At 38.2% G+C, this 20,129-nt stretch overlaps 4 protein-coding genes across 5 annotated transcripts; 1 reads left to right on the top strand and 3 right to left on the bottom strand.

Annotated features, from left to right (window-relative positions):
• Window positions 1–4,183: 4,183 nt before the first annotated feature.
• On the bottom strand, window positions 4,184–6,450 carry LOC111470305 (pentatricopeptide repeat-containing protein At5g56310-like). 2 transcript variants are annotated; one of them, XM_023115855.1, is made up of 3 exons: window positions 5,941–6,450; window positions 4,454–5,869; window positions 4,185–4,410 (listed from the first exon to the last, which is right to left on the bottom strand). In XM_023115855.1, exon 2 carries the CDS (start codon window positions 5,733–5,735, stop codon window positions 4,458–4,460), a length of 1,278 nt encoding a protein of 425 aa, XP_022971623.1. In that variant the 5' UTR covers window positions 5,736–5,869; window positions 5,941–6,450; the 3' UTR covers window positions 4,185–4,410; window positions 4,454–4,457. The 2 variants fall into 2 exon arrangements, with proteins under 2 accessions (XP_022971622.1, XP_022971623.1); XM_023115854.1 differs by having other exon boundaries at window positions 4,184–4,410; window positions 4,454–6,450.
• Window positions 6,451–7,495: 1,045 nt separating this feature from the next.
• LOC111470313 (chitinase 1-like) lies at window positions 7,496–8,976 on the top strand. The gene is made up of 2 exons (XM_023115862.1): window positions 7,496–7,505; window positions 8,153–8,976. Exon 2 carries the CDS (start codon window positions 8,167–8,169, stop codon window positions 8,974–8,976), a length of 810 nt encoding a protein of 269 aa, XP_022971630.1. The 5' UTR covers window positions 7,496–7,505; window positions 8,153–8,166.
• Window positions 8,977–10,248: 1,272 nt separating this feature from the next.
• LOC111470307 (probable indole-3-pyruvate monooxygenase YUCCA10) lies at window positions 10,249–13,915 on the bottom strand. The gene is made up of 5 exons (XM_023115857.1): window positions 13,601–13,915; window positions 12,955–13,276; window positions 11,939–12,172; window positions 11,689–11,811; window positions 10,249–10,537 (listed from the first exon to the last, which is right to left on the bottom strand). The coding sequence occupies exons 1-5, from the start codon at window positions 13,891–13,893 to the stop codon at window positions 10,358–10,360; spliced, it is 1,152 nt and encodes a 383-aa protein (XP_022971625.1). The 5' UTR covers window positions 13,894–13,915; the 3' UTR covers window positions 10,249–10,357.
• An 879-nt stretch (window positions 13,916–14,794) lies between these two features.
• Window positions 14,795–18,681, bottom strand: LOC111470407. Its single transcript, XM_023115971.1, has 3 exons — window positions 18,586–18,681; window positions 18,440–18,498; window positions 14,795–14,800 (listed from the first exon to the last, which is right to left on the bottom strand). Exons 1-3 carry the CDS (start codon window positions 18,665–18,667, stop codon window positions 14,795–14,797), a joined length of 147 nt encoding a protein of 48 aa, XP_022971739.1. The 5' UTR covers window positions 18,668–18,681.
• Between the last annotated feature and the right edge of the window lie 1,448 nt (window positions 18,682–20,129).

Below are 20,129 nucleotides of genomic sequence, written 5' to 3'. Positions count from 1 at the left end.
GACCTCCGAGTATCGTGGTTCTCCTGCATAGTCAGCATCACAGTATCCAACTAGCTTGCAGTCTTTGCTTCTTTTGTACAAAAGACCATAATCGATTGTACCTTTGACATATCTCAAGATCCGTCGAGCTGCATCCAGATGAGGCTTCTTTGGACTTTGCATGTATTGACTCATAACCCCAACTGCATAAGAGATATCAGGTCGAGTTAAAGTTGGGTAGATAAGACTACCTACTAGTTGTCGGTATGTTGTTTCATCGTTCAACTCTTTGCCTTCATGTGCACAAATCTTGGCATTTATCTCCATCGGTGTTTAAACTTGCTTGCACTCTAACATGTTGAACCTCTGAAGCATGTCTCTTGTATACTTTTGTTGGTAGAGAAACAATCCTTCATCAATGCGATCAACTTCTAAGCCTAAGAAGTGTTTAAGCTCTCCTAGCTCTTTCAGTCTGAAAGCGTACTGATAAATTTTCTCTTGTTTGATAAATTTCTCTTTCGTCGTCCCCGGTGATAATCAAATCGTCCACGTAGACCAACACAATTGTCAAATTTCCTTCTCTTTCTTTGATGAATAGGCTTGAGTCTGCATGTGCAATTGAATAACCACTTTGGGTAAGAAATTCAGCAATCTTACCATACCAAGCTCTCGGTGCTTGCTTTAGTCCATAAAGAGCTTTTCTAAGCTTGCATACATAATTAGGATTAGCTGCACTCGCAAATCCATTTGGTTGGTTCATATAAATCTCCCTGTCTAACTCTCCGTGCAAGAAGGCATTCTTCACATCCATTTGTCATAGTTTCCAATCTTTACTTGCTACGAGTGCTAGCAGGACTTGTACTATAGTAATCTTTGCCACTGGACTGAATGTTTCATCATAGTCTAGTCCATATTGTTGAGAAAATCCTCGAGCAACGAGTCGAGCCTTGTATCTCTCGATTGATCCATCCGGTCGATGCTTAATTTTGTAGACCCACTTTCAAGAGATGGGTTTGACATCTCCTAGTCTTGGCACTATTTCCCAAGTTTGATTCTGCTCCAGGGCTATAATTTCTTCCTCAATCACTTTCTGCCAAACCGAGTTTTGTGATGCTTCTTCATATGCCTCTGGTTCGTAAACTCTATCTTCTACAATAGCTGCATTTGCATACTTAGGATTTGGCCTTCGGATTCTATTTGATCGCCTAAGTTGTTGATGTGTTGTTTCATTTTTATCATATTCACTTGATTGAGTCACCTCTTGCTTGTCAATATCAATGTCACTTGGATTTTCAGGTGCATCAACATTTGATTGAATTTGTGTAGTTTGCTCCCCCATCTTTTGTTGTAGAATTTCTTCGATGTTTGAATCTGGTAAGACTTTCTTCTCCGAGGACCACCATGAAGATGCTTCATCGAAAACTACATCTCTTGATGTATAGTATTTTCCACTTGTTGGATCACAGCACCTTCATCCTTTTCTTTGATTGTCGTATCCAACAAATACACACTTGACTGCTTTCTTGTCAAACTTGCTACGTAGATGGTCAGGCACAAATACATAGCAAACACAACCAAATACTCGGAACTAACTAACTGTAGGTCTCATATCCCATAGTATCTCAAATGGTGAGACGAATCCTAGCTTTGGTTGAGGAAGCTTGTTGATCACATGGGCAGCAATTCGCATAGCTTCAGCCCAAAATCTTCTTGGAACGTTCTTTGCGTGTAACATGCTTCGACAGATTTCTGCAAGGTGTCGATTCTTTCTTTCTGCTACACCATTTTGTTGTGGCATGTTGGCACATGTAAATTAACGTCGTATCCCACACTCGTGTAAATATTGATCGAACTCATCTGACGTGTATTCTCCGCCATTGTCTGAACATAGGCAACGAATCTTCACTCCTACTTCTCCTTCGACCATCATCTTGAATTCTTAAAACTTTGAGAACGTGTCAGACTTTTCTTTCATAAAGAAAATCCACACATATCTTGAGTAGTCGTCAATAAATGTCACCATATACCGCATTCCACTAATCAATGCTTGTTTGACTGGGCCAAACAAATCAGAGTGAATTAACTCTAATGGTTTGTTTGCTTTAAAACTTGACTATTTGTAAGGTAATTGACGAGCTTTACCATATTGACATCCAGTGCAGACAACGTTTGTTTTGACTTCAAGTTGAGGTAGACCTTTGAGCATGGATTTCTCCATAATCAGCTTCAACTTAGGGTAGCTAATATGTCCCAATCTTGCATGCCATAGATCTGTCGTCTCATTCTTTTGGGTCTTGTCAACATAGGCAGACTCTGCAGATAGGACGTAGACAGACTCCACTCTTTGTTCTTCTATTGTCGGCTTTCCTATTATCTTAACATCTTGATAAACTTTTACATCTTCTGGCCCAAACAAGACGTAGCTTCCTGATGTTGTTAGTTGTGACACTGACAACAAGTTCTTCTTTATACCCGGTACATGATAAACATTATGTAGCGACACTGTATCAGACTTATTGCCATGCATGATTGTCGTATTGCCGATTTGAGCAATTGATAACTGTGTTATTTGCTGTGCGTACCATATGACTTCCTTTGTACTCTTTCTTGTCTTGCAATTTTCTCTGATTGTCAGTCATGTGGTTTGAACATCCTGAATCAACGATCCAGTCATTCTCATAATTGATATGGTCTTCCATTGTCGCCATGAGTGCTAGCTCATCTTCTTCTATGGGACATAGTACCTCTGCATCCCATTCATCTTCTATCTTCTTTTTGGATATTGCCACATTGCTTTCAATAGACTTTTTCCTAGACCAACAATCTCTAGACATGTGGCCCTTTTTCCCACAATTATAGCAAATACTTCCAAATCTTTTTTTCTTGGAAACTCTTGTTGTCGTTCTTCTGAGCTCTCTTAGGTTGTGCAGTTCCTTAGTAGCTTCTTCTTTTGTCACCATTGTATCTACGTTTGATAGACGATCTATTATTGCTCCGACTTTCACTTGTGTAGAGTGCTTCTTCTTCACCCTTCAATTTGATGCCTCCCATTTGTTTAGCCATGGCTTCTTGGCTGGCTAACAAATTTTCGAACTCTACAAGTTATGGTTGAGTAGGCCATCCTTGTACAGCAGTAATGAAGCTTCGATATTCCGATCGCAATCTGTGGATTATAATCCTCTTCATTCGAGATTCTACAATGGTGGACGTTGTGAAATTGACAACAACTCATTCTCCAGAAGTTGTAGCCTTGTATCGTTCTTCTTCATCACGAATGTGTCCCATGCTTCTTTCGGTGTCTTGTCATCCCAAATATGTTCTAACATCTCTTCTCCGATTGTGGTATTCAAGGCAAACATTGTTTTGCCTGCTTTGATTCTCCATTTGTGCAAGGCGCCGTTAGAATCCTCCTCTGGCAGCATAGTTTCACACCCGCCAACGATCTCCCAAAGATCTTTTCCTTGTAAATAGGACATCATGCTGTTGCCCACGTGTTATAGTTGTTGTTGTTGAGTTTCTTGATTCCTCCAACGATTTGAAAATCACCCATCGTGTTGGCTATACCTCAGTAATACCAAACAAGCTCTTTCGACACAAAGCTTGCAGAGTCACAAACTACTCACGACACAAAAGAAACTCACTCACTCACTACTAATCTCAAGAAATCGTTTCTGATGTAGAAGATCATATAGAGCTGCAACCTAAGAGCATACTAAGAATTCCAAGAGATCAAATAACATACACTAACCTTGCTCTGATATCAATTGTTGAACACAACTCTCTATGGGAAATACTCGCACTCTTTATTAAGACCAATCGAGAAGAGAATACAAGACACTGTGTAGAATACTTTTTTGTATTTATATTAGAGCCTACGCAATCTAGACTAACAAATTTGAATTTTTTTTCCTAAAATATCTAGATCTCTTCCCCTCAAAATAAGATATCTTTCCTAAAATCTCTACTAAAATAAATATACAATGGGCTCGTACAATTATTGGGCTAGTGATGATATTTCAACATAGCGTCGTTGCTGGCACACCGCCTCATGTCCACCCCCTTCGGAACTTAACCTCATCGCTAGCACATCATCCAGTATCTGGCTCTAATACCATTTGTAACAGTCCAAGCGGTCCAAGCCCACCGTTAGCAGATATTGTCCTCTCTTGAAAACATATCCCTCAAGATTTTTAAAACGCGTCTATTAGGGAGAAGTTTCCACACCCTTATAACATTGTTTCATTCTCCTCCCAACCGATATGGTCTCTCACCTTCAAGATTATGTATATATACAACAGAAGCACTAGTGGTCTCTAGAAAATGTGGTCGTTGCTGTCAATTGATACATCAACCAATCAACCAATCATCGAACAACTCGAGTTCCGGCGGGTTGCTGCAGAATTTGTGATAACCATTGAACTTTTATTCCTTCAAGTCGTTTCACAGTTTACAACCTTACTTGAATAGGATCTGTTAATTCAAGTCGTTTCACAGTTTACACTGGCTTGTTTTACTGCACTTAACGTTTCAAATATTCTCAACCCCAAAGGATGAGACTTGTCCCCTCCATAGAATTTATGCACAACTCCTTCAATGGTTATCCAGCTACAACCAGGGAGTTTCGTCAAACCCAGGTCTCTCATCTTCTCTCTAGTCAGCGAAACGCAATCCAACATACCAAGAGATTCATATATACCAATCAAAGCTATAAAATTGCTTGGATTCGTAGGTTCCAACTTGAAAAGCTGGTTAGCTGCAATTTCTCCTATCTCAAGGTTCTTGTGCATCATACAACCAGAAAGCAGAGCACCCCAAATGCTTGCTGCGGCGGTGTGTTTCATGCTTCTTATCAACATAAACGCTTCCTGCAGAAAGCCAAAGCGACTCAGAAGATCAACAACACAAGCATAATGTTCTACCGTCAGTTCAACCTCATAATCTGAAACAATAGAATTGAAAATTCTCCACCCTTCACTGATGTAACCTGCATGACTGCAACTAGCCAAAATGGCTGTTAGTGTTACAGAATTGGGTTGGATTCCACAATCCTTCATTTTGTTAAACAGTGCCAAGGATTTCTCTCCTTTCCCATGAGCCCCATAACAAGATATCATTGTCGTCCATGTAACAATATTCACGCTACTCATATTCCTAAAGACATTTTCAGCATCAAACAGGCTTCCACACTTTGCATACATATCAATCAATGAGTTCCCAATAGCAACATCAGCAACAAATAATTGACTCTTCAAAACTAAGCAATGAATTTCTTTGCCTTTTCTCAAATCTCCTTCCCCTCCACAAGCATTCAAAACGCTAGGAATTGTCATGATATCCATCTTCACTCCTTCAAAGAGCATGCGCTTGAAACAATCCAATGCATCCCCATAAAGTCCAGCCCTCCCATACCCAGAAATCATTGAGTTCCAAGAAATTGTATCTTTCAAAATCATATTATCAAACACCTTCTTAGCATCTCCCACAACCCCATATTTGGCATAGAAGTCCAAAACCGTACTGGCTACCACAACATACCCTTCAAACCCCAGTTTAATTGTCCAACAATGAAGTCTCTTCCCCATATAAACATCTCCTATACCAACACTAACCTTAAACATCTGGGGCAAAGTATAGTGATCAGGCAGAAAACCAAGGCCCCTAAACTCGTTAAGCACATTAATTGCATCAAAATGTAAAGAACTATGAACATAAGAAGCAATCAAGATATTCCAGGAGTGCATGTTTCTGTGAGTCATTTTGTCAAACACCTTGCGGGCGTCATGCACAAGCCCACATTTGCAATACACCAAAAGGATATCTGTCACAAGAGTTAAATGTGGAATCAAACCATGGATGACGATTTGAGCGTGTGCTTGCTTTGCTTGGGCAACTGCATTCAGACGAGCACAGTTTCTGAGAATGAAAGAGAAACGAGAAGTGCTCTGAGACATGGATGCCTACCAAAATCACAGAATAGCCCAGAAATATAAGCTGAAAGCTTTTAAGGTCTAAATGAGTCGCCGGTAGTGTAGGCCGCTCGTGTTTGTGCCGCTGTAGCTCGCCGGATGAGGAGGGTGAGCAAGGGGTGAAATTGATGGCAAAAGGGTGAAATTGTTTAGTAAGTTACCCACGTTTTGTTGGTAGGCATGCTCCACAACTTTTCCTTTCTCATTATCCCTCGGGTTCTCATTATCCTTCGGGTTCGTTGGAGCTTCTTTCGCCTTCGTCTTCGGTTCCGTATCGCAAAGAAAACAAAATAAACGGCGCAAGAAAAAGAGAATGAAATACGAGTGAATAGATTGCATTAGACACTATACCTTTCACATTTCTAAATTAATCCTGAGCGGCCCTACCAAAAGAGTCATTTACGATCCTCTCATATATAGCCATCTCTCTCGATCTTTTTCTTTTACATGCGAGTAAATTCAATCCTGAACCCATGAGATTAAGCAAAGATGCAGAGGACTGCTCCTGAACCTACGTAAGGTCTGATTTTTTCTTCTGTCTTAGGTAAGTCTAAGCTAGAGGAGAGAATCAAGAAAGGAGACGCTTGAGCACCGAGATGTTATTAGATGGAACCGATGTACTCAAGTTCAAGGGACCCGTGAAAATCATGATCACACAACGCACATATTGACCATTGACTAGATATAGCCATTTAGTAAACTATTTCTTTCGGTTAAATTGATTCATAAACTTCATTCTCACGGCTTTGCACAACCTGAATTTTCCAACATCAACACATTTTATTAACATGCCGGTTGGATTATTTGCACGCTCTGTCTTTTCCAAATACATATCACCTTCTTCCATTGGCTTACGATGGCATACGAGTGAAATGATAACGTTTTCTAATGTGTTTTAACTTTGAATAACGTTCTCTAACTATCTTGGCTCATATAATTATTTCGTTTTACCCTGTTTGGGCTAGTGATGATATTTTAACAGAATCTTGTCACGTTACTTCTTGCCTAACTCTTCTTAATAGTTCGTCATTCATATCATTTCTTTCCAACTTCAACTATTGTCACACAGTCGACCTTAATAGATGAAAGAGCAACAGAATTCCAAACCTTGAATTTCCACAACAAAGTCGTTTCATGAGTTGCACAACTCACACACTAGATCTAGACGAAGAACACGAAGAACCGAGAAAGAAAACATAAAGAGAAATATATGTGGTAACACCGACGTACTATTACGCCACTAATAACCCATTCAAACATGATAGGGAAACCAAATAGTATTCCATGGAACTTACAAACAAAATTATACATTTTTTTAATTAGATAGAGACAAGAAACGCCAACGTTGGAAGACTGTTTCTTTTCTTGTCTTATATTTCTGCCGGCTTTCATCAAAATTACTTCCGCCGGCAGCTCACGAACTCATAATATAAAAGCTTCACTCCAAAACTTGATCTTCTTCATCATACATTCGGCGAATAACTCAAGTGAAGATGATCGTCCGACCTCGTCAGCTTCATCTCTTCCTCTTTGTCGTTGCAACGTTCAATAATTTCTGCGGTAAGTTTTAGAGCCTCTGAGTGCTTTAACGACCGACCCAAAGCTCAAGCTTTACTTTTAATTTTATTGTTTGTTAGGAACCACGACTCTCCATAATTGTATGATATTATCTATTTTGAGCATAAGCTTTCACGACTCTCTACAATGATACGATCACTTTGAGCATAAGCTCTTATTGCTTTGCTTTGGGTTTCCCTAAAAATCTTCGTACTAATGGAGATGTATTTCTTACTTAGCCAATGTGGGACTCCCTCCCAACAATCCTCAACAATGCTCTTCTCAAACAGAATACCCCATAGAGCCTTCTCTGAGACCTATGGTGGAGCCCTCGAACAGCCTCCCCTTAATCAAGGCTCGACTCCTTCTCTGGAGTCCTCGAACAAAGTACATTTGAGTCACTTTTGACTATACCTTTGAGGATTGTATTGACATAGCTAAGTTAAGGGCATGACTCTAGTACCATGTTAAGAATCACGGACCTTAACAATGGTATGATATTGTCCACTTTGAGTATAAGCTCTCATGGCTTTACTTTGAGATTCCCAAAAGGCTTCGTACGAATGGACTTATAAACCTTTGATCATTCCCTAAATTAACCAACGTAGACTCTCTCCCAACAATCGTAAACCTTAATACTTTCTATGTAGATGGAAAAAAAGTGATGATGGAGTACATCGGAGCGACAGGCATTCCAATCACCTTCGATAGCGTCCCGATCTTCGATGATATCGACTTCCATTTCATCCTCAGCTTCGCCATCGACGCAGATCCCTCCGGCAATCCTCAAAATGGGAAATTCTCCAACTATTGGGAGCCCTCACTGACCCCAGAATCAGTTGCAGCCATTAAAGCCGAACACCCGAACGTCAAAGCCCTAGCGAGCCTCTCGGGTTGGAGCCTCGGCGACACCGTCCTCCGATGGCAAAACCCTCGAAACCCTAATCTCTGGATCACCAATGCCTTCTCCACTCTCAAAGCTCTTATCATCAAATACCACCTCGACGGCATTGACATCGACTACGAAAACTTCCCAAAACACGGCTCAAACTTCGCCTTCTGCATCGGTGAACTCATAACCCTACTTAAGAACCAAAGCGTCATCTCCGTAGCCACAATTGCGCCGTATTACTCGACGGTTACACCTTACTTGGAGCTCTTCCATGGCTATGGGGAGGTGATTGATTATGTCAACTACCAGTTTTATACTGACAAAGTGAGAACTGCCAAGGCTTACTTGAAGAGATTTGAGGTTAGAGCTAAGGAGTTTGGAGGAGGGAAGCTGCTGCCAAGCTATGAGGTGAATGGAAGAGGGATTCAAGGGGATGCCTTTTTTGAAGCTTTGAATTTGTTGGATGAAAATGGATTTGATATCAATGGAGTTATGATCTTCTCTGCCGATGCTTCCCTCTCCAATGGCTTCCATTTCGAAACGAGATCTCAACAGTTCTTGCTCAACTCGAACGTCTCGTGATTCTCTCTGAGAAATTAGAGTGGGTTTTATGAGTTAATAAGCTTTACTTATACGATTTTATCAATCGTTATTGTTCATTAAGTATTTCTAAGAGAAGTTATTAGTTGTGGTACCTGTATTAAGTAGAAAATTGAAAAGCGTTGTGCTTGAAGAGCTCTAGTAGGGAGAAACTCTCCGGGCAAGTTATTGTGTTATTTATTCATTTCTTTCTACTTCGATTATTCGTTTCGGTGTTTGTTGTTTAAATTATCACAAGATGTTGCAATTCATGTCACATTAAAGATGAATCAAGTTCAATTTATTCTTGGATGGTTACAAATTTTGGGTGGATGGTAATTTAGATTTACCGTATTTCTTTAATGTATTTTAAGGTTTATTTATATAGAAGCTACTTATGGTCATAAAGTATGAAAGTTACAACTCTTGGAATGACTCATGCAAGGTTAAACTTTTTTATTTCAAGACTATATAAAGTACAGACTTAGAAAATGTAGTAAAATGAGCATTTGTGCTTTCCTTTACCCAATAACTAAATTTTTTTTTTTTTTTTTTTTTCAATCCTATGTAGTTTAGATTGCATGTAGAATCTTTCAATCTTGTTTGTGAGTAATTCGGATCTCAAACAAATGTTTTTGGCTTAAGATATTTGATCAACCAGATAATCTAAATTTTACTATCCCTTTGGAGTGATTCTTTATGGCCAAGTGTTTTTGTTGAAAATAAAACTCGCTCTAATACCAATTTGTTAAAACAACACTCACTAATCTGTGGAGTGATCTCACACTCACTAACAATCGAACGCTCTGATACCGCTATGCTAAAGTACTACTCATGTACTTGTGAAAGAGATGTCGAGAGGGGAGAGACAAAGAGACAAAGAATTATGAAAAAACCTTTGCTGTTATTGGTATGTTTTTCATTTTTTTTCTTCTCCATCTTCATTTACGATTGAATTTTAAAACCCACTAAACTTTAACTAAAAATAAAAACTACCCTTCATCGTTTAAGTTTATGAAACTCTTCTTACCTACCCTTTACAATCGTATGTAGCTGAGGTTGCATATTTAGAATCATTTAAACTAGACATGATCAATCTTGTTTGTGGAGTGATTCGAATCTCAAGCAAGTGTTCTTGCTTTGAGATATTCGATCAACAAAGTAATCAAAATCTTATTTCCATTGTAGTAATTACTTATCATTTGGTATCAAAACTTTCCCTGATTGATTTCTTATCAAGTATGCTTCAATAGAACGGATCGAGTATCAAAATCATTGAACAAACTAAAAGCTATAAATGGATAAATAAAAGAGAAGGGCCATAAAGCAGTTTTGAGTACACACAGAAATGAAGATTTAGAGCACAAAATGTGTAAAGAAAAGATCATTTAAGTTTGGTTAAGATAATGTTGCTAATATCTTGAGAAACAGCCTTTGCATCAGCAGAAACTCCAGCCAGCCCTCGCATTGACAGCCCAACACAGTAAGCATTCTTGTCTCCCTTCCAATGATTTGGAGCTTGGCTTCTTGGCATTCCACGTTCGTTTAGCACAACTTCATAATCCTACATAAATAACATAATTTGTTTGTTAGTTAGTCTCGAGTGTAAGAATTCGTGATAGAATTATGATACTCATGAATACTTATTGAGCGTTCCTCACTTATGTGCTTTCTAGAAAGTGACTCAACGTAGAATCGTTTCACACAAAACACGCTTAACTTTAGAGTTCTGATAATCTTTTAAGAAAATCATCTGCCCTGAACCACTCTCGGTCCGTGGGAACTTTTTTTTAGCGGTTGCTTACTTCTTAAAGTTGGGATTTACAATTTACACAACCTGATGACTTATAACGTGAATGATTCAGAGAGAGTTGAGTGCTCAGTTGCAGTACATGGTAAAGTGAGCCGTTTTCATTTGGATATGATCTCAGTTCATTCATAATGGGCTTTCCTTTTCGGGCTTCCCTTTAAGGTTTTTAAAACACGTATGCTGTGGAGAGGTTTCCACACCTTTATAAAGGGTGTTTCGTTCTCCTCCCAACCAATGTGGGACATCCCAATCCACCCCATTCGGAGCCCAGCGTTCTTGTTGGCACTTATTCCTTTCTCCAAACAATGTGGGACCCCACCAAATCCACCCTCCTTCAGGCCCCAACGTCTTTACAGACACACCACCTCATGTCTCGTTGCCACTCGTTCCTTTCTACAGACGATGTGGGACCCCCACCAAATCCACCCCCCTTTGGGCCCCAACATCTTACTGACACACACCTCATGTCTACCACCTTAAGGGAACAGTTTTCTCACGGCACATTTTCCGGTGTCTGGCTCTAATATCATTTGTAACAGCTCAAGCCCACCATTAGCAAATACCTCATGTCTACCACCTTAAGGGAACAGCTTTCTCGCCGCACATTTTCCGGTGTCTGGCTCTAATATCATTTGTAATAGCTCAAGCCCACCATTAGCAAATATTGTTCTCTCTAGATTTTTTCTTTCAGGCTTTCCTTTAAGGTTTTTAAAATGCGTCTCATAGGGAGGGGTTTCCACACTCTTATATAACTGGTATTTCATTATCCTCCCCAACCGATATGGGACATCACATATATAACGGTTTTCATTTTTATCTTTCATGTTTCAAATATATCTATATATATATGTGTGTGTGTGGAAATGATAGACTCTTGAAGTTAGGTGGTAAAGTAAAAAGGCTACCTTCAGCCACTTGTTAGCACAACTTTTATAGCCAGTGGCAAACACAATGGCATCAAAGTTCTTCCTCACTCCATTTTCAAACTCAACGGTGTCCCCCTTGATGTTTGATATTTGTGGAAAAACCTATGCACAACCAACAAACACATTATCAAAAAAAACATTTCAAAAAACTTCCTCGATTGTCGAGACAGTTGCACGAGCGACTCAAGAAATTATCGAGCTTAACGGATAAAAAAAATTACACAATTACCTTAATTTCACCAGATCGAATCTTGGAAATGGTCCCGACATCAATGACGGGCGTTTTTCCAGTCAGGGATTTGAATTGCATCGGACCCAACTTTGGTCGAACTATGCCATGAGCCGACATGTCGCCAAACTTAACCATAGCCAAGCCTATAAGAAGTGAATCTACGACATCGACTGGCAAACACTTCCCCAAAACCATTCCCAAATACACCATTTTCCTTTTCAGCACGTGCATCTTCAACACCAAATACCACAATAGTGACAATTTTGTTCTTTCAACAAACCTTAAAATTAGAATAGATTATCGTCAATTTTTCGAAATACATTTTAATCCATTTCATACTCGGAAAATTTGTGTTATTATTTTATCATAGAAAATATTTATAATTTTATAAAAAAACAAACATAGGAACAAAAAAAAAACAAAGAACAACATGGTAAGTTTTGTTTCTACTTTTGTTTGCAAAGGTTGACTTAATTCTATGTTAATGGTGATTAGGGTAACACGTGTTTAGATGGATGCATTCAAAATAATACAAAATTTAATTGATAATTCATAATAATTAAATTAAATTAATAATAATAATAACTTTAAACTCAACTGCATGCAACTATGTCTCTCCTTACTTGATTTACAAATGTATGCAATACCTTAAAAACATCAAAAAAAAATCTTAAGCTAGTGCATGCACCTTTGACAACAAATCCAGACAAAACAAAAAGTTAGGATGATTTCATTAAGACATTAGACTATCAAATTCCGACCCAAAAGATGGTTCAAATTTTGGTCAATTAAGATGTTCGAGGATCGAGTTTAGACAGAAAACGAAAAACGTTTCAAATTTTAGCAAACTTATACATACTATCGATCATTTTATTCATCGAGTTCGAACCGAAAGGGAAAAAAAGGGTAGAAATACAATGATTGCATGCAAAAACAAGACAATGTGTGGATCACTTACCTATTTTGAACATAGAAAGTTAACTTTTAGCTTACTAGAAAAATAGAGAGCTTACTGGACTTCTAATAACGATTGAAGGGCGAGCTCCATAGTTTGAGAGATCAAAAGAAATTTCCATGCCGGAATTCCCACAGCCAACCACCAAAACATCTTTCCCTTCATAAGCTCGTCCATTCTTATATTGACTAGAATGAACGATCTCTCCGCCGAACGTTTTTAACCCGTCCACCTCCGGCATGTTCGCGACGCTGTTCTCTCCGCTTGCAACGACTAGAAACTCAGACGCATAAACCTCCATCTCCCCCGTCTCGATATTCCTAGCTTCCACCCTCCACATATTCTCCCCTTCCTCCTTCAACCAAGCCTTCTCCACGTTCCTGACATGTCAATACTTTCGTTAGATATCGATATTGTAACAGCTCAGGTCCATCACTAACAAATATTGTTCTCTTTGGACTTTCCCTTTCAAGCATCTACTAGAGATAGGTTTCCACATCCTTCCATGTCATTAGATATCGATATTGTAACAGCCCAGGTCCACCACTAGCAGATATTGTTCTCTTTGAACTTTCCCTTTCGGGCACGTGTCTACTAAAGATAGGTTTCCACATCCTTATAAAGGGTGTTTCGTTCTCCTCCCAAACTGACGTGGGATCTAGTAGACTTTGACATCTCTATCAATACCACTATTAAACTTTTACCTGTGAAACCAAGGCTTTATGTCGAACTTGGCGACGTAATTGTCGACATACTCGAGAAAGGTGGCTCGTGACATGAACGTCGGAGTGGAAGCGGAGTGAGACATCAAGGGAAGAGAGCAAAAATCTTTGGCTAAGTGAAGGCATAAGCGATCATAAGCTCTCTTCTTCCAAAGAGAAGCAATACAATCTTCTTTCTCCAAGACAATGTTTGGAATGGAAAGGTAATTTAAGCAAGCAGAGGTAGCCAAGCCAGAAGGGCCAGCACCCACAATCACCACTTTCACTTCTTCCATTTCACAATAATATGAACTTTTTTTCTTTTCTCAGTGATTTATTTTTTAATTTCATTTATGCTTTTATAGTGAAAGGGAGAAGCTAGCTGCCAAAGGAAGGTTATGGTAATTGCCTTTGTGGCGTTTGCTTTCATTAAAAGCCTTTTTCTCCCTAACAGATAAGGGTATATGTGCAACTATCCGGTACGAATTCGGGTTTTAGAAGGTAAGTCAATGGGTTATTTACAACCGTTTAGAGTATAACGACCTTAATTTTTCTACGGTAATAAAATTGCTATCACATGACATGACTCGTAAGTGTAGAAATATTCAATCATGGACTTTAACGTTCGTGGAAAAATTTTAAAGCAACACAAAAATGGGGAAGTATAGAGTTTGGACCGTTGACACACAAACCTGGATAAGATTCCATTGTCATTCATGACATAATTTATGATGTAAGATAAACCTTCATTCATCTGTAAACATAATCTTGTAATTTCTTTTATATATGGTAGAGCTTTCATGACATGGTCTACAAAGATTTATGCATCATATATTATCGATTTCATAATAATTTTACGCAACATGAATGAGAGTCACATTATAGCGTATCTTATATACATGGCATAGCATATCATAGCATAGCATAGTATATTATTTGTACATATGACACGTGCAGGGCGAGTTGTCATATATAATACAATTAATTCATTCAACCAAACCAATAGTAGAGAAATTTTGGTTGGCATGAGCGGGAGTCACTAAATAGTCTTAAAGTTGGTTTGAACTGCTCATAAAAGTCCAATTTAACCTACATAATCTACGTTGTCACAGAGTTAGAGCACGTTACACAATTTAACTCATCCAACGGTGTCAACTAATTCAACTTAAATTGACTAGAATGAGGTAATACCCTCAATTACTCCTAAAAATGTCAAAATCAGCCATTAAATCATCCAAAACATTAGAATCATGTCCCAAAACTTCTAATAACTTGAAATTGAGCTGAACACGCCGCCGAGTCGAGCTGAGCTGAGTTGAGCCAATGTCAGAATAGGGTCGGGGCTAGGTTTGCGAGATCCCACATTGATTGGAGAGAGAAACAAAACATTTCTCACAAGAGTGTGGAAACCTCTTTCTAGTAAACGCATTTTAAAACAGTGAGACTGATAACTATCCATAACGAGTCAAAACGAACTTGTATTTGTTACATCTTTGAAATTGTATATGTTTATCCCGATGATTCGATGTATGTACTTAACCTTAACCTAATTGAGGAAAAAAACACCCACCAACAAATAGTTGTAATGTTATGAGGATAACTATATCTAAACCCCAAATATGTACAAACTATAGGATTCTTCATTAAAAATGTAATAAAAAGTGTTCATATTGCCATGCAACAGTTACAATTTTATGTAATGCTTTGCCCTGGATTTAGGGTTCATAGAATCCATTGGAATTAAAGTTTCCATAGCCAATATGGTTTACTTTTATTTTTGTTTGGTATTATCATTATGAATAAATGTATAAAAAAGTGCATACCTCGAGTTTTATAACTCTTTTCAAAATTTGGATATCAATTCTCGAAATCTCGTAGAGCTTAATTTTAATTAGAGATGTTCATTTAGATAAAACGAAAAGTTATTGTTTTAAACTAGAAATGGAGTCGGAGATAAAGATTATATTCTTGGTTCGTGTCTTGACCTGTTTTTGTTAATGGAAGCTTTAAATTGCCCCTTGTTTTGACGCCCGAGGATTAAGAAAGCAAGATGTAATGTGTTGAAAAGGAAAAGGTGGGCCCTCCTTTGGAGACACTTAGAGAAATCTTATCATGCAGCCATTAATGGGTTTAAAGAACTAAAAAAAAAAATTAAGCCAAATGAGAAATTGGACAGGAACAGTGAATATAATCCCGTCCACGACATTATTTATGTAAAGAAAAAAAAATGTTCCTCATCTACTTCATTCTCGTCTAAGACCGACACATAATATTTACCACTAAAAAATATGAATAGATCTGAAAATATTATTATTCAAGAAAACAATACAGAGTTAAGAATTGAGAAATAAAATTGGGATATAATGTTCAATTTTCATTGATATTCACAACGTTTAAATAGGATATAAGCTACCAATTAATACCTACAAATAATAAAAATATAAACTAATTAAATCTTGAAAATAAAATAAAATATACTATTCAAAAATATTAACGGAATATCTTAGATATATTCTATAACTAATAATATTCTCAAAATATTAATTGATTACGAATATCTTGACTAATTCAAACTAGTAATAAGACGAGAAATCCCCTTCCCATTTGAAGCTGGTTCCCACGGGGCACACTCTCGTAGATAAAATAGACCTATCACACCATAGTTACAAAATATTGGGTTGAGTTAAATTTATTTAGATTTTAGGGTTATTTATTCAACATTTTTATTTTATAGGTAAAATATTTATTTATTTTCAAATATTTGCAAAAATTCTAAAACATAGCAATGAAAAATTGGCACGGCTAAGTCTAGAGCATGACTATGATACCATGTTAGATGAACATGACTCTCCACAATGGTATGATATTGTCCACTCTGAACATAAGCTCTCATGACTTTGCATTGAACTTCCCAAAAGACCTCACACCAATGAAGAGTATATTCTTAGATTATAAACCCATAATCATTTCCTAACTTAATCAATGTGGGACACTTTTCTAACAAAAAGATCTTTTTTTTGTTTTGATTTATTCAAAAATCTAAAACTTTGTAATTACAGATTAACAGGGTTAGGTGAGCAATCGAATTCCACACTTGAAAATAACAACTTGAGACTTATCACTCGATCTTAAAACCAACCAAATAGTTAGGCCACTATAATTTTTAAGATCACACTTTCAAATTACATGAAAAGCTAAATATCATATAGTACAAGATTCTATACGTAGAGCAAACATCGACCTCAACATCGATATAGACATGCCTAAAATTAGATATCAGAATTAGAGTATTAAACATGTTGCCGTTTTCTTCGATATTTCTACGTCCAAAATGAATTTGATATCGAGATGAGGTAAATCAAAATTTTGATCACAAAGGAAAGTGATGATATTTAGCAGACTAAAAAGGGGCAATGACAATGTCTCGAAGCTGATAAAGAAGAAGAAGCTCTCAGCTTCTTCTTCATGGAACCAATTCTCCATTATGGATTCATCTTCATCTCGAATTGCTTTGCATTCCACTGCTTCTAATCCTAACCCTTTTCCATTTTTTATATTATGGTAATTATATTAAAGTAATTGTAACCGCTCCATCCTACCGCTATTAAATATGGTTCATTTTGCCCCATTATGTATCGTCGTCAGCCTTACAGTTTTAAAACGTGTCTATTAGAGAGAGGTAAGAATGTAATGTTCCGTTCCCCTCTCCAACCAATATGGAATCTCACAATCCACCCCTTTGAGGGTCAGCATCTTCACTGGCACACTACCCGGTATGTGACTCTGATATCATTTGTAATAGCTCAAGCCCACTGCTAGTAGATAGTGTCTGCTTTGATCTGTTATGTATCGTCATCAGGCTCACAGTTTTAAAACGCGTCTGTTACGGAGAGGTTTCCACTCTTATAAGGAATGTTTCGTTTCCCTCTCCAACGAATGTGAGATTTCACCATCCACTCCTTTGGGGGCAGCGTCCTCGCTGGCACACCACTCGATGTTTGGCTCTAGTACCATTTGTAATAGCCCATGCCTACCGCTAGTAGATATTGTCCATTTTGGCCTGTTATGTATCACCGTCAGTGGTACGGTTTCAAAATGCGTCTAGGAGAGGTTTCCACACCCTTCTAAAAAATGTTTCATTCCTCTCTCTAACCAATATGGGATCTCACAATCCACCCCTTTGAGGGTCGAACGTCTTCGCTGGCACACCGTTCGGTATCTGGCTCTCATGCCATTTGTAATAGTTCAATCTCACTGCTAGTAAATATCGTCCGCTTTAGCCCGATATGTATCATCGTTAGCCTCACGGTTTCAAAATGCGTCTATTAGAGAGAGGTTTCCACTCTCTTATAAGGAATGCTTCGTTTTCCCTCTACAACGAATATGAGATCTCACAATCCACCTCTCTAGAGGGCCAGCATCCTCATTGGCCCACTGTCCTTTGTCTGGTTTTGAAATCATTTGTAATAGCCCAAGCCAACCACTAATAGATTTGTCCATTTTAGCTCGTTACATACTGCCACCAACCTATGGAGAGATTTCAGCACCTTTATAACGAATGATTTGTTCCTCTCTCCAACGAATGTGAGATCTCACCATCCGGCCAGAGCCCTCGCTAGGACGCAGCCCAGTATCTGGCTGATACCATTTATAATAGTCCAAGCCCACTGCTAATAGACATGTCCGCTTTAGCTCATCACGTATCGTCATCAGCCTCTCACGATTTTAAAATAAGTGTACTGTAGAGTGATTTTCATACTCTTATAATAAATGTTTACTTACCCGTTTTAACCAATATGGAATCTCGTAGTGATTGATAGCGGAATTTGTGTATGATATTACCTCTGTGAAGATCTTGATGGCTTCTTCCATGCTGGTTGTGTTCATCACGTACAGCGCTGCTTCCTGCAGTTCATCACAAAAGCATTGCTCATCTGAAAGCCTTACTCAAACCAAAAAGACACACAGAATTACTAAACCTTTCATACTTAATCTTGCGAATTGGATTTGGTTCATTTTGAGAGTCCTGGGCTCTGTTTCAATGGATGATTTTCTGTCCATTCTTCCCATTATGGCTTCAATCAACCTTATCTTATCCATGCAAATGGAGGAAGGAGGAGGAGAATGAAGGGAATGAAGCCCCCCTTTCTAAGCCATGGAGATGGAGTTCATGGAGCTTCGCAGCTTGCCATGTGGCTCTGCTTCATGGGTAATCATGTCTGCCACGTGGCTTGGTAAGGATGAATCTGTCGGCCACGTGGCTTGGTAAGGATGAATATGTCGGCCACGTGGCTTCTCCTGTGTCTGTCTTCGTCATCTCTAGCTAAATCTGTTGTCGTCCTCGGGGGTGTCGGTGTGAGAATGGGGTTGCAACGGGACACCTGGCATCAGGTGGGTCCCACCGGAGAACAACACGAACGTGATTAGTCTAATTTGTATTATACTATAATAATGAATGGAGCTCTTAGAAAGTAATTTTTAAGGTTAAGCTAAGTGTTCGGACCCGTATTATGAGATCTCACTTCAATTGAGGAGGAAAATGAAACATTTTTTTATGACGGTGTTTCTTTGAAGGGAAGCTCGAAATGAAAAATCCAAAGATAACAATACTTGTTAGTCTAAACACTCAAAATACTACGAGAATTCAAATAAGACTCATTTACGATATTAAGGGTAGGTATAAAACATGTAATTTGATTTTTATGAGACAATTAAGTTTACATTCAAAATAGGTGAAATCTCGACATAGGTGAGAACGAATTCGAATGACAAAAACAAACAAATTTTGAGCTTGATAGAACTTTGGCTAAGGCCAATCATGTAAGTGGCCTTACTATAGGCTTGGTCGGAAGACTTGACGACATGTGCCTATTGGCCTTGCACGTGTCATTTATGCTTTATATTATATGATAATGTGATGATGTTGTATGATGATGTGACAATATTATATGATGACATGATGATTTTATATGATAATGTGATGATTTTATGTGATGATGTACATGATGTTGGCATGATGAAGATGATGCATGATAACAAGAGGATGTGAGACGTATGATGACGAAACGACTTAATATGATGATATTTCATATTAAGATGATGTACATGTATTAAATATCACGATGGATTATGATGACGAGCTTTCAAAGACACAATCCTAATTAATGTTAATGATGATGAATGTATAAAGGTCAACGTGTGCATGTTACTCAGAGTTATGTGTGAATAGTGTATAAGGTTGTGTCATAAAGATGATTTAAAGATGAAAACTATAAGGGACTCATCATTTTGTGTGTTCATATACATTGGGATACTTTCTCATTTATGATGATAAGTATGGACACATTCACTATAATGACGATGATCTTCATCATCATCATGCCTCACATGACACTCAAGGTCTGCAGACCTCCGGTCATCGCTACGAATAGTGAGCTCGACTATGATGGGTCTAGGGGGGTGTGAATCGCCTGGGAACCCACGCTCTCACGTGTGAGTCGTGTGTAGGGAAGTATTATACATCCAATTTTGT

The sequence above is a fragment of the Cucurbita maxima genome, unplaced genomic scaffold (assembly GCF_002738345.1).
Source record: "Cucurbita maxima cultivar Rimu unplaced genomic scaffold, Cmax_1.0 Cma_Scf00044, whole genome shotgun sequence".
NCBI classification, from domain to species: domain Eukaryota; kingdom Viridiplantae; phylum Streptophyta; class Magnoliopsida; order Cucurbitales; family Cucurbitaceae; genus Cucurbita; species Cucurbita maxima.
The sequence above is the reverse complement of the archived record's forward strand: the minus strand, read 5'-3'. Positions and strand labels throughout refer to the sequence as shown.